At 55.0% G+C, this 20,434-nt stretch overlaps 2 protein-coding genes across 2 annotated transcripts in view; one reads left to right on the top strand and one right to left on the bottom strand.

Annotated features, from left to right (window-relative positions):
• ZNF283 (zinc finger protein 283) overlaps positions 1–936 on the bottom strand; it is an 83,970-nt gene extending 83,034 nt beyond the window's left edge. Inside the window, exon 1 of the mRNA XM_027079776.1 lies at positions 827–936. The gene's annotated coding sequence lies outside the window, so the exon portion shown is untranslated. The remainder of the gene's footprint in view (positions 1–826) is intronic.
• Positions 879–20,099, top strand: SMG9 (SMG9 nonsense mediated mRNA decay factor). The gene is made up of 14 exons (XM_027079781.1): positions 879–1,023; positions 3,686–3,841; positions 6,076–6,150; positions 6,239–6,503; positions 6,581–6,678; positions 8,181–8,293; positions 10,499–10,610; positions 13,650–13,745; positions 14,148–14,233; positions 16,895–17,001; positions 17,707–17,814; positions 17,986–18,114; positions 18,428–18,572; positions 19,583–20,099. Exons 2-14 carry the CDS (start codon positions 3,692–3,694, stop codon positions 19,659–19,661), a joined length of 1,563 nt encoding a protein of 520 aa, XP_026935582.1. The 5' UTR covers positions 879–1,023; positions 3,686–3,691; the 3' UTR covers positions 19,662–20,099.
• The last annotated feature ends 335 nt before the right edge of the window (positions 20,100–20,434 follow it).

The following is a 20,434-nucleotide window of genomic DNA, read 5'->3' as shown; positions in this document are numbered from 1 at the left end:
GGAGGCCTTTGGGCTAACAGCGCATGCGGTCTTTGCGGGCCTCACTCTCCGCCCGGTATTCATCTTAGGCGCGCACAGGGTTCCCACCGCAGGCGTTTGAATTGTTGACTCTTAGCACTGTATCCCTCCTCCACCGCAGCCCCCGAAGGGTTTATACGTGCTCTTCTTCCCACCAGTCCACGTCTCACATCTCTTCAGGATCTGACCTGCCCATGTCTGCTGCCTCACCTCCCACCCCAGTGGAACTCCATGAGTCCAAGCCAGTTTGGACCTTTCTCCCGGGGTTCCCTCGCCTGGAGTGTCCTTGCCTGCCCTTCAAGGTCCAATCGTATCCGCATCCTTTCCTAAGTGATTTGATTCCCTAGCCGTCTCCCTCCACAGACCGGGATCCCATCCAGGGCCTACGCCAGTTCTGATTCATGCCTGTGTTCTCAGCACTCACTCAGCCCGGGACACTTAAAATTCTTTCCTGCCGTCCCACCCCACCGCGTCCTGCCAACACCACAGCTGAAGCGGTACTCGAACCCACAGCCTCCGGCGTCCCCGCCCCGCCCCGCTTCCCCAGCTTCTCTGCAAGCCCACGTACGCCCCCTGCGATGAGCACGCGTACTGAAGCGGAGTCGCCGCGCACTCCCAACTGCCCTCTGCAACCCGCCGGCTTGCTGAAGCCAACCACCTACATCAACGCATGCTCAGCCCGGCGCTCACGCTCGATTCTCGCGCGCCCAGCCTGCGGCGCATGCGCACGGCCGGCAGCCCGCGAGACGAGATCTCGGTTCGGCCCCGCGAGATCTTCTCGACTTCTTCCTCCCTCGGACCGGCCTACCTTCGGTGCCGCTTCCGGGATGCCCCCACCGGTTGTGGGTTGACCGGTACCCGTTCTCTCCCGCCACGCTCCCGGGTTCCCAGACACCATTTACAGGCCGGTGGCTTGCAGTGGAACCTCCCCGTCCCCACCCCACCCCCATCTCGGAGAGCGCGCGCCCCCCTTACGCCCCGGGAACCAATCAGCAGCCGCCTTAGGTAAGTGGCCCGCGTGCCTGCGCTAGGCTGGCGCCTCGGCGGGGGGCGGGGCACGGGGCGTGTTTCGGGGCCCGGCTCCTCCTTGACCGCTAACTGGTCGTTCGGACGCCTGGCGGTTGTGCGTAACTAAGTTCGGAGTCAAAGCAACGCGTTAAAAAGCGCGTTACCGGGAGTGGGGTGGGCAGGAGACAGATAATGTGTATATTGGAAAAATTTCAGTTCTGGGAGACCATTTATATTGAGGGCCTGTAAACTGGCGGTAAAGTACTGCGAAATCCCTCCAATAACGTGCAGAGCCCTGGGGACACTCGTAGAGGGCCTACAAACGGATTTTTAAACAGTGGGGAGGTCCTCCAAATTCCTCTAAATACAATGTAAATAGAAACTTAAGTTCTGGGGTTCCCTATAGGAGGCCTGTAAACAGGTGCCTAATTATGCTGAAGTCCCCTGAATAAAACACAGACTCAAGTTCCAGGGGAGACCCCATATGAGAGGCTGTACATATACATGTAATTGCTGGAGAGTCTTGTAGAAAAATAGTGTGAATAGACCCAGGTTCTGGGGTGGGAGTGCTCCATTAGACCATAAATACGGAGTTAGGAATTGGGAGTCTCCCCAAATAACTTGCAAATAGATTCTGGGTGATCCCCCAAAAGGAGCATGTTAAGAGATGCTTAAGTACTGAGGAAGCCCCCCCCCAAAGAATTTGTAATAGGGGAATTTGTAATTTGTAGTTCTGGGAGGTCACCTTAAGAGTCCTGTAAATAAACACAAATAGACTGGCTTTATACTTTTGTGTGTGTGGGGGGATCCCCAGAGGAGCCTGGAAACTATTGGGAGTCCCCAAAATGCTTGTAGGTGAACTCTTAAATTCTGGGGAGCTTGCCATAGGGGCTGTAGAATAAACTCAGGTACTGTGGAAGTTCCCAGAATAACATGCATGGGAAGAAGGTCCTCATGGGTTATGTAAACAGATACTTTAGTGGTGGAGCAGAATCCCTATTGAGGCAAGAAAACAGACAATTAAGTGCACTGGAGGCCTCCAGGATAAAGTGTAAACAGAACCTTAATTGCAAGGCGGGGAAGACTCTCGATTTCTGAGGAGGCTGTCCTTCAGGAGACTGTAAACAGTCACTTAAGTGCTGAATCAGTTTGCATAAGCGTCTGTAAACTGGCCTTGCCCTCCTTTGTCTCAGAAGGCAGTCTTCCACCTAGTTTGTGGCTAGGGGAGAGGTCATGTAGAGCAGTGCGAGAGGAGCTAGACAAGCCCCTACCTGGCTAGCAAAATTACTCCTGCATCCTGTAAACAGATACTTCCGTTCTGGGGAAAGAGTCTTACACAAGGACCTCTTAATGTCACTGTACTGGGGTGGGAGGTGGAGGGATTCATAGAATGATTTGAAGGCACTTCAGAGCTAAGCAAAGGTCAGCAAACTTTTTCTGTAAAGGTCCAGAGAATAATTACTTTAGACTCTGCAGCCCATAGTATCTCTGTCTCAGCTAGTCACCTCTGCCATTGTATCAAGAAGGCAGCCATAGACAACTTGTAAAATTGATGGATGTGGCTGTATTCCAATAAAACTTTATTTCCGAAAACAGAAGGCAGACCAGATATGGACCCGTGAGCTATAGCAGTTGGCCTCGGAGTCCTGCAAACAGACATACTCAAGAGACTTCCCTGGAATGAAGTGTAAACAGCTGGGGAAACTCCCTAGGGGCCTATAAGCAGCTAGTTAAATGATAGAGTGTGGGTTATATAGGTAACCATACATTTTATAATGTCTTAGATGTGAGACATATAATGACGTATAATGACCCTGGTGAGGGACATATAATGTCCCTGGTGAGGCCTTGGAGGGTGAGGGATGGCAGACCATCAGTAATGGAAGGTGAACACACTGAAAGTAGAGGGACACCCGGTGAAAACAGGCCCTTGAATACAGGTGCCCCACCCCCACATGTGCCAGTATTGGGTAATCAAAAGGGTAGTTGTCGGACTGGGGGTCATGTTACAGATTTGTATGGAAATGCTTTGCTGCACTTTGGGAAAGAGTATGTCCCATTTTTATGTGACCTTCCCCCATGTGTTAGTATTTGTGTTGAGAAAAGTGATTAACAGTTGGGAATAGTTTTGGCTACAAGAGATAGAAGGGGATTTGTTTGTCACTGCATCCAGAGATAGGCAATTTAAGGTTAATAGGGAGTCCCCGAACCTTGTGTTTTGTCTCTTATGCCTTCCTTCCATTAAGCTGCCTCACAGACCTTAATGGCTGCTTGAGCTCCAGCCTCCACACCCGCATTCCTTTCAGCTAGTAGGAGGAAGGGACAAAAGGCAGGTGCCAGTGTCTGTGAAGAAAAGTTTCTGAACGCTGCCAAAACACGCTTCTGGTGTCATACCGTTGGCCAGAAAGAGCTTAGTCACATGGCCGCAGCTAACTGCAGACTAGGCTGAGAAGTATATTCTGGATAGCCAGGTGTCCAGCTCAGAACTGAGGGTTTTATTTCTTTGGAAGTAGTGAAGAATGGCTATTGAGATCCTGCTGGCAGTCACTGCCACAGCCACAGAGCTCTCTTGAAAGGAAGTGCCTTATAGTCCAGGGTAAGCCAGATAGAGTGGGGAGAGACTTCTTTCATCCTGGAATCAACCTCTTTCTACCCATAGGTGACCATGTCTGAGTCTGGGCACAGTCAGCCTGGGCTCTATGGGATAGACAGGCGGCGGCGGTGGAAGGAGCCCGGCCCTGGCGGCCCCCAGAATCTCTCCGGGCCTGGTGGTCGGGAGAGGGACTACACTGCACCTTGGGACAGAGAGAGACGGGTGAGTATCTGGGCCCAAGGGCAGCATTCATGTGTCCACTCATTCCACCAATGTTTATTGAGCACCAGCTAGGCACCAGGCCCTCATCTAGATGCTGGGGATATAACTGTGGACAAAACGGACTGCGCTCAGAGTGATAAAGGGGCTGTCTTAGATGAAGCAGTCAGAGAAGGCTTCTCTGAACAGCTGACTTTTGAGCAGAGACCTGAAGGAGGCAAGGGGACAAGTCCTGACAGAATCTGAGTGAAGAGCATTCAAAACAGAAAGAACAGCAAATGCGAAGGCCCTGAGGCCTTATATCTGGTGTGTTCAAGGAGTAGCCAGGAGGCCAGCGTGGCTGCAGTGGATGAAGAAGGGGAAGTGATAGAAGATGAGATCAGAGAGGAAACTGGGGCCAGATCATGTGGGACCTGATAGGCCTTGGAAAGAACTTTGGATTTCACTGACTGGAATTGGCATTGGAGTTTGAGCTGAGAGGTGCCAGAAGCCCCTGTTTTCCAGAGTTGTGTCATAATAGCAGCCTTTTTTGTTTACTGAGCGGTGTGCAGTGTGCTGGTGCTCTGCAGAGTGCTTTCCATCCTTTGGGTCTTGCTGAGCTCCTGCAGCTGTCCCATGAAGTAGAGCCTATGATAGATGCAGTTTTCACTAATGAGGAAATGAGTCTTAGAGGGGAAGGGACCTACCCAAAGTCACAAGTCAATAAGCTTTGGGGCCAGGCCTTTAACCCGAATCCAAGTGAGCCTCAGGCGCAGCACCACTGTGTCTGCTGTAGAGTGTCCTGGACCGGGAATCGGGAGTCGGGAGCGTCATTGTGGGCCCGGTCCAGCCTTGCTCCTCTCCTGTGTGTAGGTGACTCACTGCCACAGCCTGCCCCCCGGGTTCTTTCTCCAGGGCCCTGCCCGCCTCTAAGGGCTGTTTATTTGTGGGGGGAGAGTGGAAGAAGATAATGGTTGGGACAGTTTCTGAGCCATAAAACTGCAAAAATCATGAAGGAAATTTATTCACAGTGAGCTTGGCTCTTGCTTACTCCTTCCCTTGGGCCACAGCATAAATGACAACACGCAGTCTCTCCTCCTTCCACACACATCTTTCTGGGGAATGTTACCATCCTCCTGCACCTTCAGCTTCAGTCCCTGAACAAGCAGCTCCCAGATGTCTTGTCTTTGAGACCCTGGCAGCCTCCTAACTGGCCAATGGACTCCTCACGTCCTCCATGTCTCCTGCTGACCTCAGCGTCTTCCTGCCAATTCTCTTCCTCCCGCTACTCGTGACGGCCCATCAGGTCTCATCCTGGTCACCCCCACGCCCATCGGGCACCAGTGCTGTACATGGTGCCTCCTGACTGTATCTCCTATCCATCCTCATCTCTTCACCCTCACCTGTTCTTTGCAAAGCACATTCATATCCTTTGGTTTGTCCTTCGTCATAGGCCAGTGAGTGAGCAGGATTTAAATAAGTATCCTCAATATGTAGGTGAAGAAACAGACCTACTGAAGGGTCAGGACTCTCCCAGGGTTACTCAGGGTACCACAGAAGGAACAGGATTCAAACTCAGGTCTCTCCCCTTTCTTAGGCAGGTGGGGGTGAGACAGAAGAGGCATGAAGAGGGTAAGGCATGGGAATCAGTCCGCTGACTTGGCAAGCCCGGGTGGGGCTGAGGAGCGGAGGTTGGGACAGCAGGGCTGTCAGGAGAGCAGCTCTAGATACTGTGCACCTGCCACGTGCCCAGTGCTCCGTGGACGGTTTGTGAGTCCTGTCTACTTTCAGCCTCTTAACAGTCCTGTGAGGAAGGAATTCCTATCCCCATTCGCCAGATGAGCAAATGGGCCTAAGTGAGGGTGATTCCTTATCCGTGTTCACACAACCAACAAAAGCCAAGGCCAAGTTCAAATGCAGATGTCTCTCGCTCCAAAGCCCCAGCGCCTTCTGCCTGGGCTTGTCTAGCAAAGGCAGCTGAGTGGAGTGGCTGGCAGCGTGGTTCTGGAACCCGGCTGTCTGGCTTCAAGTCCTGGCTCCACTGCTTAATTGGCTGTGTGGCCTTGGGCAAGCCAGTTAACCTCTCTGGATCTCAGTTTTTTCATTTGAAAAACGGGGATAAAGGTATCTCTCACAGGACTGTTGGTAGGATTGGAGGAGTTTATGTCTGAAGGCGTTTAGAATGATACTTGACACTTAGAGGGGTGTCCAGGGAGCTAGGGGAGTCACTCCTGAGTAACTGCCCTCCCTCACCACAGGATGGCAGCGAAGAGACAAGCACGGCGGTCATGCAGAAAACCCCCATCATCCTCTCAAAGCCTCCAGCAGAGCGGGTGAGTGGGGAAGACGCTTTGGAAGGGGAGGCTGGGAGCAGTTAGGGCAAGGATCTCTCCACTGACCGGAACCTTCTCACGCCCGTAGTCAAAGCAGCCACCGACTCCAACGGCCCCTGCCGCCCCGCCTGCCCCAGCCCCTCTTGAGAAGCCCATTGTCCTCATGAAGCCACGGGAGGAGGGGAAAGGGCCTGCGGCCACAGCGAATGCCTCCACCCCCGAGGGCACTGCCCCACCACCCCCTGCAGCCCCTGCGCCACCCAAGGGGGAAAAGGAGGGGCAGAGACCCACACAGCCTGTGTACCAGATCCAGAACCGGGGCATGGGGACTGCCGCGCCGGCAGCCATGGACCGTGAGTTGGGGCCGGGCGGGATCTGGTTGGGAGCCGGAACCCCCTCGCACAGACCGTCAGCACGTCCTTGTCTGCAGCTGTCGTGGGCCAGGCCAAACTGCTGCCCCCAGAGCGCATGAAGCACAGCATCAAGTTGGTGGATGACCAGATGAATTGGTGCGACAGTGCCATTGAGGTACTGGGGGGTCAGGGCTCTCTCCCTGCTCGACCTTCTCCGGGCCCCACACCCTCACCTCCTCCCCGCCCCCCAGCTCCTTGGCAGGCAGCACCAGACTAGACAGCTTTCGGGCAATGGCAGCAGTGAGAGAATGGATCAGAACGTTCTCACCTAGCCGGGCCGAATTTCAGTGGCTTACACTAGCTCAGCTGTGCTGGTTGCTAAAATGCTGAAATACTTTGATACTGGTTGGCGGAGAGGGACCCATTACCACCGCAGAGGCCCTGGGATCTCCTGCCCGCTCTCGCACGCAGCAGGGCAGCCTCCTGGGCCTGCTCCAGTCCTCCTCCTGATTGGTCAAGACCCATGCAGTACCGGTGTGAACTGGTTTGAATGTTAGCCCCCGGAGGTTCCGCCTCCATCCCAACAGCCCTCACTGTAGTCCACACCTCACACCTCTGGACTATCATATCTACTTCCAGTGTCCCAGTCTTCATTTCCCCCCGTCCTGTTTTTTCCCTCCCAGGCTTGTCACATTACTCAGATTCTCCCAGGTATGCTCCCTCTCCTTCTCCAACAGCTTGGATTTACTAACAACATACCAGGCCCATCTGTTACCACTCTCATGTTGATATCAACTGGGAAGCTTTAAAAAAAAAAAAAGAGCCGCTGTCCAGGCCCTGCTATAGAGCACTTACCCACAAATCCCCAAACGTGGATCGTATAACTGAGGAACTGATTTGTAGTTTTGTTTAATTTTAATTAATTTAAATTTAAGTAGCCACATGTGGTCAGTGTCTACCATATTGAACTGGGCTAGCCCTCGATATTCTGCTTTAGTGGGTCTAGGGTTCAGCCCAGGATTAGAGGGGTTTTTTTTAGAGCTCTCCAGATGATTCTAAGGTGCAGCAGCCACATTGAGGACATGACTCTTTTCCTTGAGGAGTGTCTCTTATGCCCCCTGGTGGTGAAAATCAGCAGAGCTGGCAGCCCAGAGGTGAAGGTCTCAGGATTCTGTCGGACTCTTAAACCCCACAGACAGAGCCAGGACGGGCTGGTCTCCCCTTCCTGCTTACTGCTGCCTTTATCACGCTTTCCCATGTTTTCCCAACCTGCCTGAAGCCCAAAGCCTCCCAGGAGTCTGCTCCAGTGGCCCTCAGTTACCCAGTCCTGGCTTCTTCCACCCATCCTTTTGTTCCTATGCCTCTCCCCTTCTCCCCAAAGTCAGGCGCCCCTTTTCCTCTGTGTTCCAGCCACTCTGACTTCCTAGTACCTTCTTGACCAGGGAGGCTCTTTTCTGCGTTGGAGCTCTCACAAATGCTGTTCTTTGTGCCCAGAACGTTCCATATACCCCCCTTCCCCCGCCCTTTGCCCAGTTGAGGGGATTTGGAGCACAAACGTTTTTCTTTATATCTGAGAAGGTAGGTGGGCGAGCCATGGAAGTCTTTAGGGCCCCTTCCTCACTCCCACTCCATCAACCGACAGATTTTTGAGGGTCTCATTCCTGTCTCTTCCCGCAGTACCTGTTGGATCAGACTGATGTCTTGGTGGTTGGTGTCCTGGGCCTCCAGGGGACAGGCAAGTCCATGGTTATGTCGTTGTTGTCAGCCAACACTCCTGAGGAGGACCAGAGGTGAGGGGGACGTTGGGTCTGCAAGGGAGGTGGCACCCACCTAGGTCAGGGGAGGGTGGGCCTGGATATTGCAAGTGGTGTTTGGTGTTCCCCTACCTTGACCTCAATGTCTCTGTCAGATGAGGATGGTGACCAGTCTGGACCAAACTTTCGTGTAGCTCCAAGGACACCAATCCTGTACCTCCCTCCCTCCCTCCCTTCCTCGTTCCAGCAAATGGCACAGGACCAGCCAGGAGCTGGCATGGCGTATCCATTAAGTCTTTGGATTTAGGTTCACCCCAGTCTCAGCCCTGCCGCTCACCAGCTGGCTGGTCTTGGGCAGGTCCCTTCACCTCCTGGTGTCTCACTTTCTCATCTGTAAAGTGCATTTTTGGAGGATGAGACAAGATCGGGAAGGCAAAAGTTAACAAGAACTTGGCACAGAGCGAGTGCTCACAGGATGTGGCTGATGTGGCCTGGGAAACACTGGGACAAGAGACCTGGGTGAAGGGCGTGGGTTCTAGACCAGCCTCAGTCCTGCCTTGCTGAGTAAGGACAGGGTATGATTGTGAAGGTAAAGGAGGGAGTCCTTTGGGGGAGGAGGGAGCTTGAGCACTAGAGCCCCAAACTGAGGGCAGGGAAGGAAAGAGGGAAAGGCAGGGATTGGGGAGTCAGGTAGGGAACACAGACAGTCTAATTAGGGAAGAATCAAGATGGGGGGTGAGCAGGGGTTGTGGCCACTTAGGGTTATCTTAAAGCATAGGAGTTTGGTTTTTATAAAGTCGGTGATGTCACCCGGGACAGCATGGATGGGCCTCAGGGGTCCATGAACCCCCGAACGGTATATGCAGGATTCTACACACATTTACAGTCAGGCTTCTCTTCTAGGGAAAGTGTCCATAGTTCCCACCAGCTCTCAGAGGGGCCTGAGGGAAACCCGGAACAGGTTAAGAACCCCTGTGGTGAGAACATACATCACCAGACCCCGAGCTGCGGTGCCCCGCCTCCCAGGTCGGCTCCGTCCCCACTCTTCTCTGCTCACTCATGACCTCAGCTCAGCTGGGCTGCGCTCTGGCACAGCTGCAGCTCTCTTGGCTGGCATCCTTTCCATCTCAGCTTCCACCCCCAACTAGCAAAACTTCCCTGTGGCCGTCGGCTCAGATACTTGAGCTAGAATCCTGTCGGCCTAATGTGTCCTTCTGAGGCAGGTCCGCCTGTGACATGGCAGACGTTGGTACCAACTCTTGTCATCAGGTCTCATAAGTTTTACCTCCTAATTATCTTGAGAATTCATCTGCTCCTCTCCTCCACGCCCATCTCCTGGTCCAGGCCACTGCCATCTTCCCTGGAGGAGGCCAGGAGCCTCCTAACTGGTCTCCCTGCTTCAGTTCAACAAATATTTATTGGGTGTTTACCACGGGCCAGGCCCTGTCCTGGGTGCTGGGGCTACAACAGTAAACAAAAGTGGCAAAAATCTCTGTCCCCGTGGGGCTTGCATTTTAATGGGGAGCTAGTAAACAAGCACATTAGAAGATGATAATCAAACAGGAAGGGGTTATGGGGAAGTGGCTGGGGCCAGGTTCCTGTATAAATCAGCTGGTCAAGGGGCCATTTGAGAACAAGCAGACGCTGAGGAGGGGGAGCAGGGAAAGTGCTCCAGTCAGGGCAAGAACTGGGAGCCTGGATGCCCCGCACCCTCTCACCATGGGGTGGAGAGTATTCAGTGCTGTGTGTCCCATACCTGGCACATGGCAGGTACACTTGATAATTAATAGCTAGCTATTTTATATCATCGTGTATCAGGCACTCTTTTAAGCGCTTTATGTATATTAACCTCACAGTCACTCTGAGAGATTGAGACTATTGTTGTCCCCGTTTTACAGACGAGGAAACCGAGGAGAAAGAGATTAAGGAACTTATTCAAAGCCACACAGCCAGGAAGAGGCAGAGCTGGGGTTTGAATCCCAGCAGTGCAGCAAAGTCCTTGCTCTTAAACACCTCAGTCTATTGATTTTGTTAAGACTTAACAGGTCTACCTATGGGTAGGGGTAGGGATGAAGTCATGTGATATAAAACACAGCCCCCTAGGCAGCAGGGGCCATGAATGGAAGGCTTCGCGGGCAGGCGGGGAATCACATCTCATGGTCTCACTCACAGGGCCACACTCTGGAGGCGGCAAAGGCCAAGAACCTGACCTCTAATGCCCCCACCTGCTCCTTTCCACAGGGCCTATGTCTTCCGGGCCCAGAGCGCCGAAATGAAGGAACGAGGGGGCAACCAGACCAGTGGCATTGACTTCTTCATTACCCAGGAGCGGATCGTTTTCCTGGACACGCAGGTGCTGACCCCCACTCACCCCACCCTGCTGCGTGCAGCACTCAGCTTCATCCCCAAATGTGTTTAAGCCAGAACCTTGCTTGGATTCCATGGGGCTTCGGCCAAGCCACGGACATGCTAGTGCCTTTGGGCAAGTTGTGTCTCTTTTTGGCCCTTAGTCTCTTCTTGTCAGATTTCACCCCCTCTCCACTCCCATCCATCCGTGTACACAGGAGCCTAAAGAATCTTATAGCATAGCAGTTGGAAGTGTGGGCCCTGGAGTCAGTCTACAGCCAGAGCTGGCCTTTAAGTAAGTTTTAACCCCCCCACCTCCATTTTTTCATCTGTAAATGGGGGTGATAGTTTTCTCAGCTTCATAGGAGGGTTGCAGGGAGTCAGTGGAACAGTCCAGGCAGAGTGCTGGGCACGGGATGGTACGTGGCGAGCCTTCAGGCGCCTCACGGTCACAAGAGCTGGCCTGTCCTGCGTTACCTGGCAGCTTTCCTCAGCTTCTCCAAGATCCCTGTTCCTTAGCTAGGCAGCCGGGGCCTGTGCGGCTCGCCTGTCAGACTCCCTGGACTCCCCTCTCTGATGTAGACACCGGCCCCACCATACACACCTCCAAGCCTTGCCATAGTCTCGCTCCTGAGCTCTCCGACCTTGGCCAAGTTGTTTAACGTTTCCACTCCTCGGTTTTCTTAAGTGGGAAAAACAACATTGCCTCCCTCGTGGGGTTTCTGTGAGGTGTCAGTGAATTAACACAGGTGAAGTCCTGGCATGAAGTGGGTTCTCAGTACTCTTGGCTGTCAGCATCGTCACCATTAGAACATTCTCTCTCCCCTTGCTTTGTTGCTTGGCTGTTGCCTTCTCCTCCCTGAAGACTCCACAGGGGCATTGCCTCCTCCCGGAAGCCTCCCCTTCCTCTGAGCGCCCACCGGTGCCCATGTGCACCCATGTGCACCTCCCAGCACAGCACGTGGCTTACCACAATCTGGTTCTTGCATTCTGTGCCCGCTCCTATCCGGTCTGCAGCTCCTCAGGGAGAGGCCTGGCCCACAGCTGATGCTCAATGAATGTTAGTGGAACAAAGTTCTGGCCACCGTACACATTGATGGGTGGAAAACCTTCCACAAATGTGGTGTGAGACCTGTGTGCCAGGCCCTGTGACAGGACCACCGAGACCTTGTGCCGAGATGAACCAGCTGCGGGCTGGTCCGGGGCCCCCATGGGGCAGAGCAGAAGTTAGAACAAGACAGAATGGAAGGGACTTCCCTGGTGGTGCAGTGGTTAAGAATCCGCCTGCCAGTGCAGGGGACAGAGGTTCGAGCCCCAGTCCAGGAAGATCCCACATGCCGCGGAGCAACTAAGCCCGTGCGCCACAACTACTGAGCCTGTGCTCTATAGCCCTCGAGCCACAACTACTGAGCCCATGTGCCACAACTACTGAACCTGTGCTCTAGAGCCTGCGAGCCACAACTACTGAAGCCCTTGCAGCTAGAGCCCGTGCTTCACAAGGAAGCCACCACAACGAGAAGCCCGCGCACCACAAGGAAGAGTAGCCCCCGCTCGCCGCAACTAGAGAAAGCCCACGAGCAGCAATGAAGACCCAATGCAGCAAGCAAACAAGCAAGCAATAAATGAATGAATGAATGAATGAATGAAAAAAGACAGAATGGAACTCTGCAGTGTTTGGGGTTTTAGAAAGTGAGCCATTGGATTGACGAAAGAGGAAAGAGGAAAGCCTCTTCTTTTTTTTTTTTTTGCGGTACGCGAGCCTCTCACTGCCACGGCCTCTCCCGTTGCGGAGCACAGGCTCCGGACGCGCAGGCTCAGCGGCCATGGCTCAGGGGCCCAGCCGCTCCGCAGCATGTGGGATCTTCCCGGACCGGGGCACAAACCCGTGTCCCCTGCATCGGCAGGCGGACTCTCAACCACTGCGCCACCAGGGAAGCCCCAAGCCTCTTTCTTAAAGTTAATTCCATCCAGGGCAGGAAGAAGTGGATAGATGATCCACTAATTTAACCTCTTGTATTTTTAGTGGGATGTTCCTTTAAGAAAAGGTGATGAGCTCACAGATGACTCTTTTACACCCACTGATGCAGTTCTTTGTTTGTTTGTTTGTTTGTTTTGGCTGTGTTGGGTCTTAGTTGCTTCCTGCTGGGTTTCTCTAGTTGCAGCGAGCGGGGGCTACTCTTCGTTGCGGTGCGTGGGCTTCTCATTGCGGTGGCTTCTCGTTGTGGAGCACGGGCTCTAGGCGTGCAGGCTTCAGTAGTTGCAGCACTCAGGCTCAGTAGTTGTGGCACACGGGCTTAGTGGCTCCACGGTATGTGGGATCTTCCCAGACCAGGGCTCGAACCCGTGTCCCCTGTACTGGCAGGTGGATTCTTAACAACTGTGCCACCAGGGAAGCCCTGATGCAGCCTTTTAAATCCTCACTAGTCTTCACATTAACCATTGTTATTTGACCTGAGTGATCATCCTAGTGAAGTTTTGAAAGCATTTGATACTTTTTTTTTTTTTTTTTTGCGGTACTCGGGCCTCTCACTGTTGGGGCCTCTCCCGTTGCGGAGCACAGGCTCCAGACGCGCAGACTCAGCGGCCATGCCTCACGGGCCTAGCCGTTCCGCGGCATGTGGGATCCTCCCGGACCAGGGCAAGAACCCCCGTCCCCTGCATCAGTAGGCGGACTCTCAACCACTGCGCCACCAGGGAAGGCCTGACAGCATTTGAAACAACAAAATAAGGGTGTCGCAGGGACATGACTCATTCAAGTGGATGTTCGATTTTCCAGCACTAGGAGCGCTCTTCTGGGGCACGCAGCACTTGGGAGCAGTGGGGACTTGTGAGAGGGCTGGGGAAAGTGTGTCGGCTTTGAAACTCTTTTTCTGTCACCTCCTCTCACTGACTAGTTCTTTCCTAATTAGAAACTGCCCATGTATCTGACATTATTTTGTCCTGAGAGGTGATGTATCTGCAGTCATCGGGTGGAACTTGGTGGCCGTGTCCCCTGGGATCCTGACCCGCGGCCCTTCCCTGACACCTTGCTGTCTTCCTGCTCCAGCCCATCCTGAGCCCCTCCATCTTGGACCACCTCATCAACAACGACCGCAAGCTGCCTCCAGAGTACAGCCTGCCCCACACCTACGTGGAGATGCAGGTGAGGGGGCCGAGCCAGGCCTGGTGGTCCAGGATGGAGCGCTAGTGGATACGGGTGAGGCTAGTTTCTGCTTCATAAGAGCCCTGGGTACCCCAGAGCTGGAGGGAGAGGACGGCACCAAGAGTCAGACCTGACTCAGCCCCTGGCTCTGCCTCTCGGCAAAATCATCCCCCCTTCAAGCCTCCGTATCCGCCTGTGTAAAAAGGGGCTGATCATTGCCACCTGGCCCATTTTAGGGATGGCCTGGAAGGGAGGTGCCCGTGCAATCTGGGCGCATAGTAGGTGCTTATAGGCTCAGAGGCGCTTTTGCCCTGCGGCCCCCTCAGCTGAGTCCTGAGATCAGGGACCTCAGTCTGGGCTGAGGGAAGCTTCAACTCTGTCGTCCCTTCCTGCCCCCCTCAGTCACTCCAGATCGCTGCCTTCCTCTTCACTGTCTGCCACGTGGTGATTGTCGTCCAGGACTGGTTCACGGACCTCAGCCTGTACAGGTGAGGCGCTGTCGGGAGCGGAGCCAGGCTAGGGACGGGGGCCCCGAGACTCAGCCACTTGCGCAGCTCTCACCACTTCCACACGGCAGCCACAGGGACCCTTTGAAAACGTGAGTTGGAGAGGATCACTGCCACCTAATCCTCTCTCAGCACACATACACACTTACCACCCTCCACGGACTGTGCACATCACTCAGAGTAAAATTCAGGGTCCTCCCCATGCATGGCTAACAGGGTTCTACGTGATGTGGTCCCGGTCACCGCCCCGACCTCCCCCAGCACTTGCCTCACTCCTTCCATCAGAAGTGTGGTGGCCCCACCGCTGTCCCTCGTGGCGCTTAGGACCTCTGCACGCCTCACCTCTCGGCTGGAAACACTCTCCCCGCGGCTGCCAGGCCCCCTCCCTCATGCCCTTCACGTCCCCCTGAGGCCTCCCCAACCTGCTAACTGCCTCTCCTGTGACTCTCCCGCTCTTACCCTGCTGTGTTCTCCTTCACTGCACATATCACTCCCTGACAGGATGGTGTGGACCTTTTTATGGTCTTGTCTCCCTCGTTAGAATGTAAGCCCCAGTGGCTCACACAGTGCCTGGCACAAGGTGGATATTTAACAAGTTTGTTGAATAAATAGCACGCTGAGGAACTGCTCCTTAGAGCCTTGTGGTCCATCTCCAGGCGTAGGTGCCATTCCCGCGGGTCCCTGGTGGGCAGGGAAGGGAGGGAGTCAGGATCTGGCAGGAGTACTGCCTGAAGCAGCTGGAGGTTCCAGAAATGCCCCCAGATAGGACTGGCTCCGATCCTCTTGGCCTCAGGCCCCAGGAGGTAGCTGTGGGGAGGCCAGCAGCCCTGGGCACGGGGCCCAGACAGACAGATGGAAGGAACGGGAGCTTGTGGGGAGGGAAGAGCCGAGCTGAAGGAAGCAGATGTCTCCGGAGTCAGGCAGCCCTGTGTTTGAATCCCAGTACTTGTTAGGCGAGCGGTTGCTTTTTCCACACTTCCTCATAGGCAAACGGTGTCCTGCAGATGAAGTGAGTTAAAGAATGTAAAGCATTCAGCACAGCACCTGGTGCCTAGTAAGCAGTAGATTAAGTGGGAGCTTAAGGTTTGTGTTAGTAACTCTGGGGGTGGGTGGGAGCTGAGGGTCTGGCCAACAGTAAAAAAACAAGCTGCTGGGGGAGCCGGCTGTTGTGACCAGATCTAAGTGACTTCATTCTGAAACACCCCCTCCTACCACCGCCGTCTGTTGGAATTCATTCAAAAGACAAATATATTGGGCATTTACATAGGCTGGTCTCTGTCCTGGGCTCTGGGGATACAGGTGTGAACAAACAGGTAACACAGGCTGCCCTGTGGAGGTCACATTGTGGTGGGGTGTGGCCTCAGGCTGGCCCTTGCAGAGCCTCGGTTTTAAGCCAGAGTCTACAGGTGGCCTCCCCAGAGCAGGTGAATCCCTGGAAATTGTGGATACCATATTTGTGGCCGATTTAGGGATGGCCTGGAAGGGAGGTGCCAGTGCAATCTGCGCGCATAGTAGCTGCTTATAGGCTCAGAGGCGCTTTTGCCCTGCGGCCCCCTCAGCTGAGTCCTGAGATCAGGGACCCCGGGCTGGTCTGAGGGAAGCTTCCACTCTGTCGTCCCTTCCCGCCCCCCTCAGTCACTCCAGATTGCTTTGTGTACGTGTCTGTACGAGGAGAAGGGCCATAGTTTATCAGATCCCGTTAGCCCTTATCTCAGGTTTAGTTTATTTACTTTTATATATACTTTTATATATTTGGAAGAATTACTTTAAAATAGCATAAACTGGAAACTTATATCCATACAAAAACCTGCACAGCTTTATTCATAATTGCCAAAACCGGGGGCAGCCAAGATGTCCTTTGGTAGATAAATGGATAAATAAGTTGTGGTACATCCACACGATGGCATATTATTCGGTGTTAAAAAGAGATGCGCTGTCCTGCCATGGAAGACAATGGAGGAGCCTCAAATGGAGATTATTAAGTGAAAGAAGCCAATTTGAAAAGGCTTCATACTGTATGATTCCAACTCTGTGACGTTCTGGAAAAGGCAAAACTATGGAGACCAGTAAAAATATCAGTGGCTGCCAGGGTTGGGAGGGGGAGGGAGGGGTGAATAGGTGGAGCAGAGAGGATTTCTGGGCCCCGAAACTACTCGTGTGATACAAGTGGTGGATTTATGTGGTTTTTGTCAAAACCCATAGAGCATACACCACCAGGAGGGAGCCCTAATGTAAGCCACGGACGTCGGGTGGCAACGGTGTGTCACTGGAGGATCATGGGAATGTTGCCAAGCGGGAAGGCTGTGTGTTGGGGGCGGGGGGGAGGGTCCGTGGGAATTCTCTTTGCTTTCCACTCAGTTTTGCTATGAACTTAAAACTCCTCTAAAAAGTAAAGTACTTTTCTTGATGGCATAAACTCGTTAAAAAAATACATACGTGTTGACATGGGTCCATGGATCAGTGTCTGAGAGGGTTTTCTCTGGGTTCCCTAAAACTGTGTGAGGAATATGGTGTGTATGTGGCATTTTTCTGAGTGTGGCTGTAGCTTTAATCAGATCCGTGAAGGGAGCCCCCTCCTTCCCCAGGCTGTGGGATATGGGGGGGCCGGCAGCAGAGCACCAACCTGTCACCCCAAACCCCAAGGTTCCTCCAGACAGCAGAGATGGTGAAGCCCTCCACCCCGTCCCCCAGCCATGAGTCCAGCAGCTCGTCAGGCTCCGATGAAGGCACTGAGTACTACCCCCACCTGGGTGAGAGGCATTCCGGGGGCTGCACTGGTGGGCAGGGGAGAGTGGGGGGCGGAAACCGGGAGTACTCTGCGGAGGGGGCGCTGGGAGGAGCACCTGTGGGGCTTGTGAGGAGAGTCAAAAAGGATTAGCTGCCACTTCCTCTGAGGGTCCCCCTGGCCATCAGGGCGTGACCCCCGAGTCCAGCTCTGGCCCCTCGATCAGAATGGGAGCCCCTTGGGGGCAGGACCCTAGTCTACCTGCTTCTGGGTCCATGGCACGGGGCTCAGGGAGTGTGGCGTTGGCCCCAGTGGCGCCATGCACCCTGTTCACCCTGCTTGGGCCCCTACTCGCGCATCCTTGGTCCGCTCTGTCCTTGCCCTGCGCTCTGACGCACTGCTCCTCTGCAAAGATCCGGCTCGTTTATGACACCCCAGGCAGGGTCTTCCCTGCTTCCTCCACCTGGCCCAGCCCCTGGTCTTTCTGCCAGGCTCCTGAGCAGGTGGCCATCAGACTGGGGACTTCCTGAGGGCAGAAACAGACTCTGACTCATTTCTCTGGGTCCCCAGCGCTGCCCAGCACAGGGCCTGGTACTAAAGGGAAGTTACTTATCATGTAAATACAAGTGATCTGAACTCAGGGGCAGGGCTGGTCTTTGGTGTGAGAAGGGGAGTCTGAGTGGCGAGTGGCAGTGGCGAGCGCGAGCTCCCCGTCTCCTCCCACCCGCAGTCTTCCTGCAGAACAAAGCTCGCCGGGAGGACTTCTGCCCTCGGAAGCTGCGGCAGATGCACCTGATGATTGACCAGCTCATGGCCCACTCCCACCTGCGGTACAAGGGTGAGGGTCCCCCAGCCACCCCCCAAGCTGGCCAGTGGCCTTCTGGCTCCCAATCCAGTCCCAAAGCCCCGGCCCCCAGACCCATCCCCTGACCCCAGCTTGACCACCCTGCGCATACCTCCCCCGGCCCTGCAGCACTGTGCCTGCAGCCTCACGGGTTCCCTCCGCCAGGTACGCTGTCCATGTTACAGTGCAACGTCTTCCCTGGGCTCCCACCCGACTTCCTGGACTCCGAGGTCAATCTGTTCCTGATGCCCTTCATGGACAGCGAGGCAGAGAGTGAAACCCCCCCAAGAGCAGGTACGGTTCCGCCTCGAGGGGATCTGGTCCGTAGGGAGACACGGCCCACCTGGTTAGAGGGAGACACAGGCTGCCCCGGTCTGGGGGTGACAGGGACCCGCCCTGGTCTGAGGGGAGACTCAAGCCTGTCCCTAAGGTGCTCAGACCCTTCCTTCCGTGGGAGCACGTTTCCGAGTCACGGAAGGACGGGGAGACCTGGGCCGGGGCTGAACTCAGGCGCTCCTGGCAGGCCAGGATGCTGTTGACGGGGAGGAAGGGCCTCTCTCGGCGGGCTGTCCCCCTTCCCCTCCCCTCCTAACTTCTGACTTTCCAGGACCCAGTTCCAGCCCCCTCTTCTCCCTGCTCCCTGGGTACCGAGGCCACCCCAGCTTCCAGTCCTTGGTGAGCAAGCTCCGGAGCCAAGTGATGTCCATGGCCCGGCCGCAGCTGTCACACACGATCCTCACCGAGAAGAACTGGTGAGAGCGCTCGGCAGAGGAGTCAGTGTGAGGGCCCCACCTCCACCGTGTTGAGGGTCTCGGAGGTCTCTCCACACCTCAGCTTCCCTTCCTGGAGCACTGATGAGTGCTACCATCTTGTTGCCGTTCCATGGGATTTTGAATCCCAATCAGCCGGGAGGGTGTAGAGCTTGTCACCAGTTTTACTAGTGGGGAGGTTCAGCCTCAGAGAAGGAAGTGTCCCGTGGCAAGGTCATGCACTGTGGTTGGGTGTCCCTTGACTGCAAGGAGTAGGGCCAGTGAGCCCAGTCAAGTTTAAAGATTTATTCTGAGGCCCTGAGTGCAGAGAACATAGCTGCACCGGAGAGGAAAGCGGAAAGCTGTCGGGAACCACGGGAGCCGCGTTCTCCAGGCCCCCCCTCCCCCGACTAGCCCCCTCCACTGGGAGCCTCTGCCTCTGGCTTTCTCCACCTTCCTTCACAAAGCCCTGCGCTGCCTCCCCAGCCCCGACTCTACGTGGCTCTCTATGCCCAGAGCCCACAGCAGTGCTGCCACAGACCCGGGGCTGCCTCATCTCATTTTCCAGAGAAACAGAAACTTGAGAAGTAGCTGCAGCTTGGCTCCCCCAGGTCTGTCTGCAGTCGGCTGTGGGCAGAAGGGGCAGGGAGTGCAGACACAGCAGGAAGCCACTCTGGAGCTCTGTTTCTCTCTTTGGTCTAAACCAGGGCCCAGCGGGGAGGGGAGAATTTGGGAGGTGGGGGGTTATGCAGCTGCTAGACGTTTCTGATCATCACAAGACTCTGGAGGGATATAGAGATAGACCCCTATCCACAAAGGCCAGCACTGAGTGGAGCGGGAAGCAGTTTGGGCCCAGAGGTGGGCGCTCGAGGACTTCACCTTCGCTTCCCCTGGGGGAGGTGAGGGGATCAGGTCACCTAGCATCGGCATTGGCATCTTCCCTGTATCCCAGGCGTTACGGTCATGCGGGGGCCACAGCCAGGGCAGCTCTGACTGTTGACCTCCCCTCACAGGTTCCACTACGCCGCCCGGATCTGGGACGGGGTGAAAAAGTCCTCCGCCCTGGCAGAGTACAGCCGCCTGCTGGCCTGAGGCCAAGGGGAGGAACGGCTCGCAGAGAACCCCCTTCCGGGCCCCCAGTGGGTGGCGAGGGGCACCCACGTCCTCTCCCCGCGGGGCGGAGAGCGGCAGCAGGCCTGATGGACAAGGGACCGTGACTTCCTCACCCGGAGACACGAGGTGTCCAGGGCCGGTCCCCCATCCTCAAGGGAGCGTTGTTCAGGGGGTGACTTTGAGATCCCGCCCCCAGCCTGGACGAGGTAGCCCATCATCAGCCCCCACAGGGACAGGCGGCGGGAGGAGCCTGAGTGGTCACCAGGAAGCCCAGGCTCCGTGTCGGCCTCCTTCTGCAGGGACAGGAGCAGGAGGTCCCTCTGCCCTGACTCCAGGCCCCTGCCTGGAAGGTGAGGCAGGGTCTGGGAGCTCTTTATTGGGGCAGATCTGGTGGCTGGAATAAAAACAGTCACGCAAGCCTGTTCTGGCGCTCATCTTCTTCCCCCTCCCCAGTGTGCTGTCCTGGGAATCCCCCCAGTTCTGGGTCCCAGCCCTTGGGGGCAGGTTAGCCATGGCCTCCCATTGGAGCCTGAATGAACTTCCCGTGGGCACATCCACTGTAGGTCAGAGAGTTGCCAGGGGTAGTTAAAGACCAGTCTTTGCTATGGAGGAAGCCTCTAGAAAGGGGTATTCTATTTCCTGGGGTGATATCAAGCCTCCTGTCTCTGTGTGCCATGGAGAGGAAGGTACAGGGCCCTTGTTTTCTGCTCACTTGAAGACGGTGCCTTCCCTTTGGTGAAATGCCTAGTTGA

The sequence above is a fragment of the Aethalodelphis obliquidens genome, unplaced genomic scaffold, assembly GCF_003676395.1.
Source record: "Aethalodelphis obliquidens isolate GAN/ISIS:26980383/991018 unplaced genomic scaffold, ASM367639v1 scaffold43, whole genome shotgun sequence".
Lineage (NCBI taxonomy): Eukaryota > Metazoa > Chordata > Mammalia > Artiodactyla > Delphinidae > Aethalodelphis > Aethalodelphis obliquidens.
The sequence above is the reverse complement of the archived record's forward strand: the minus strand, read 5'-3'. Positions and strand labels throughout refer to the sequence as shown.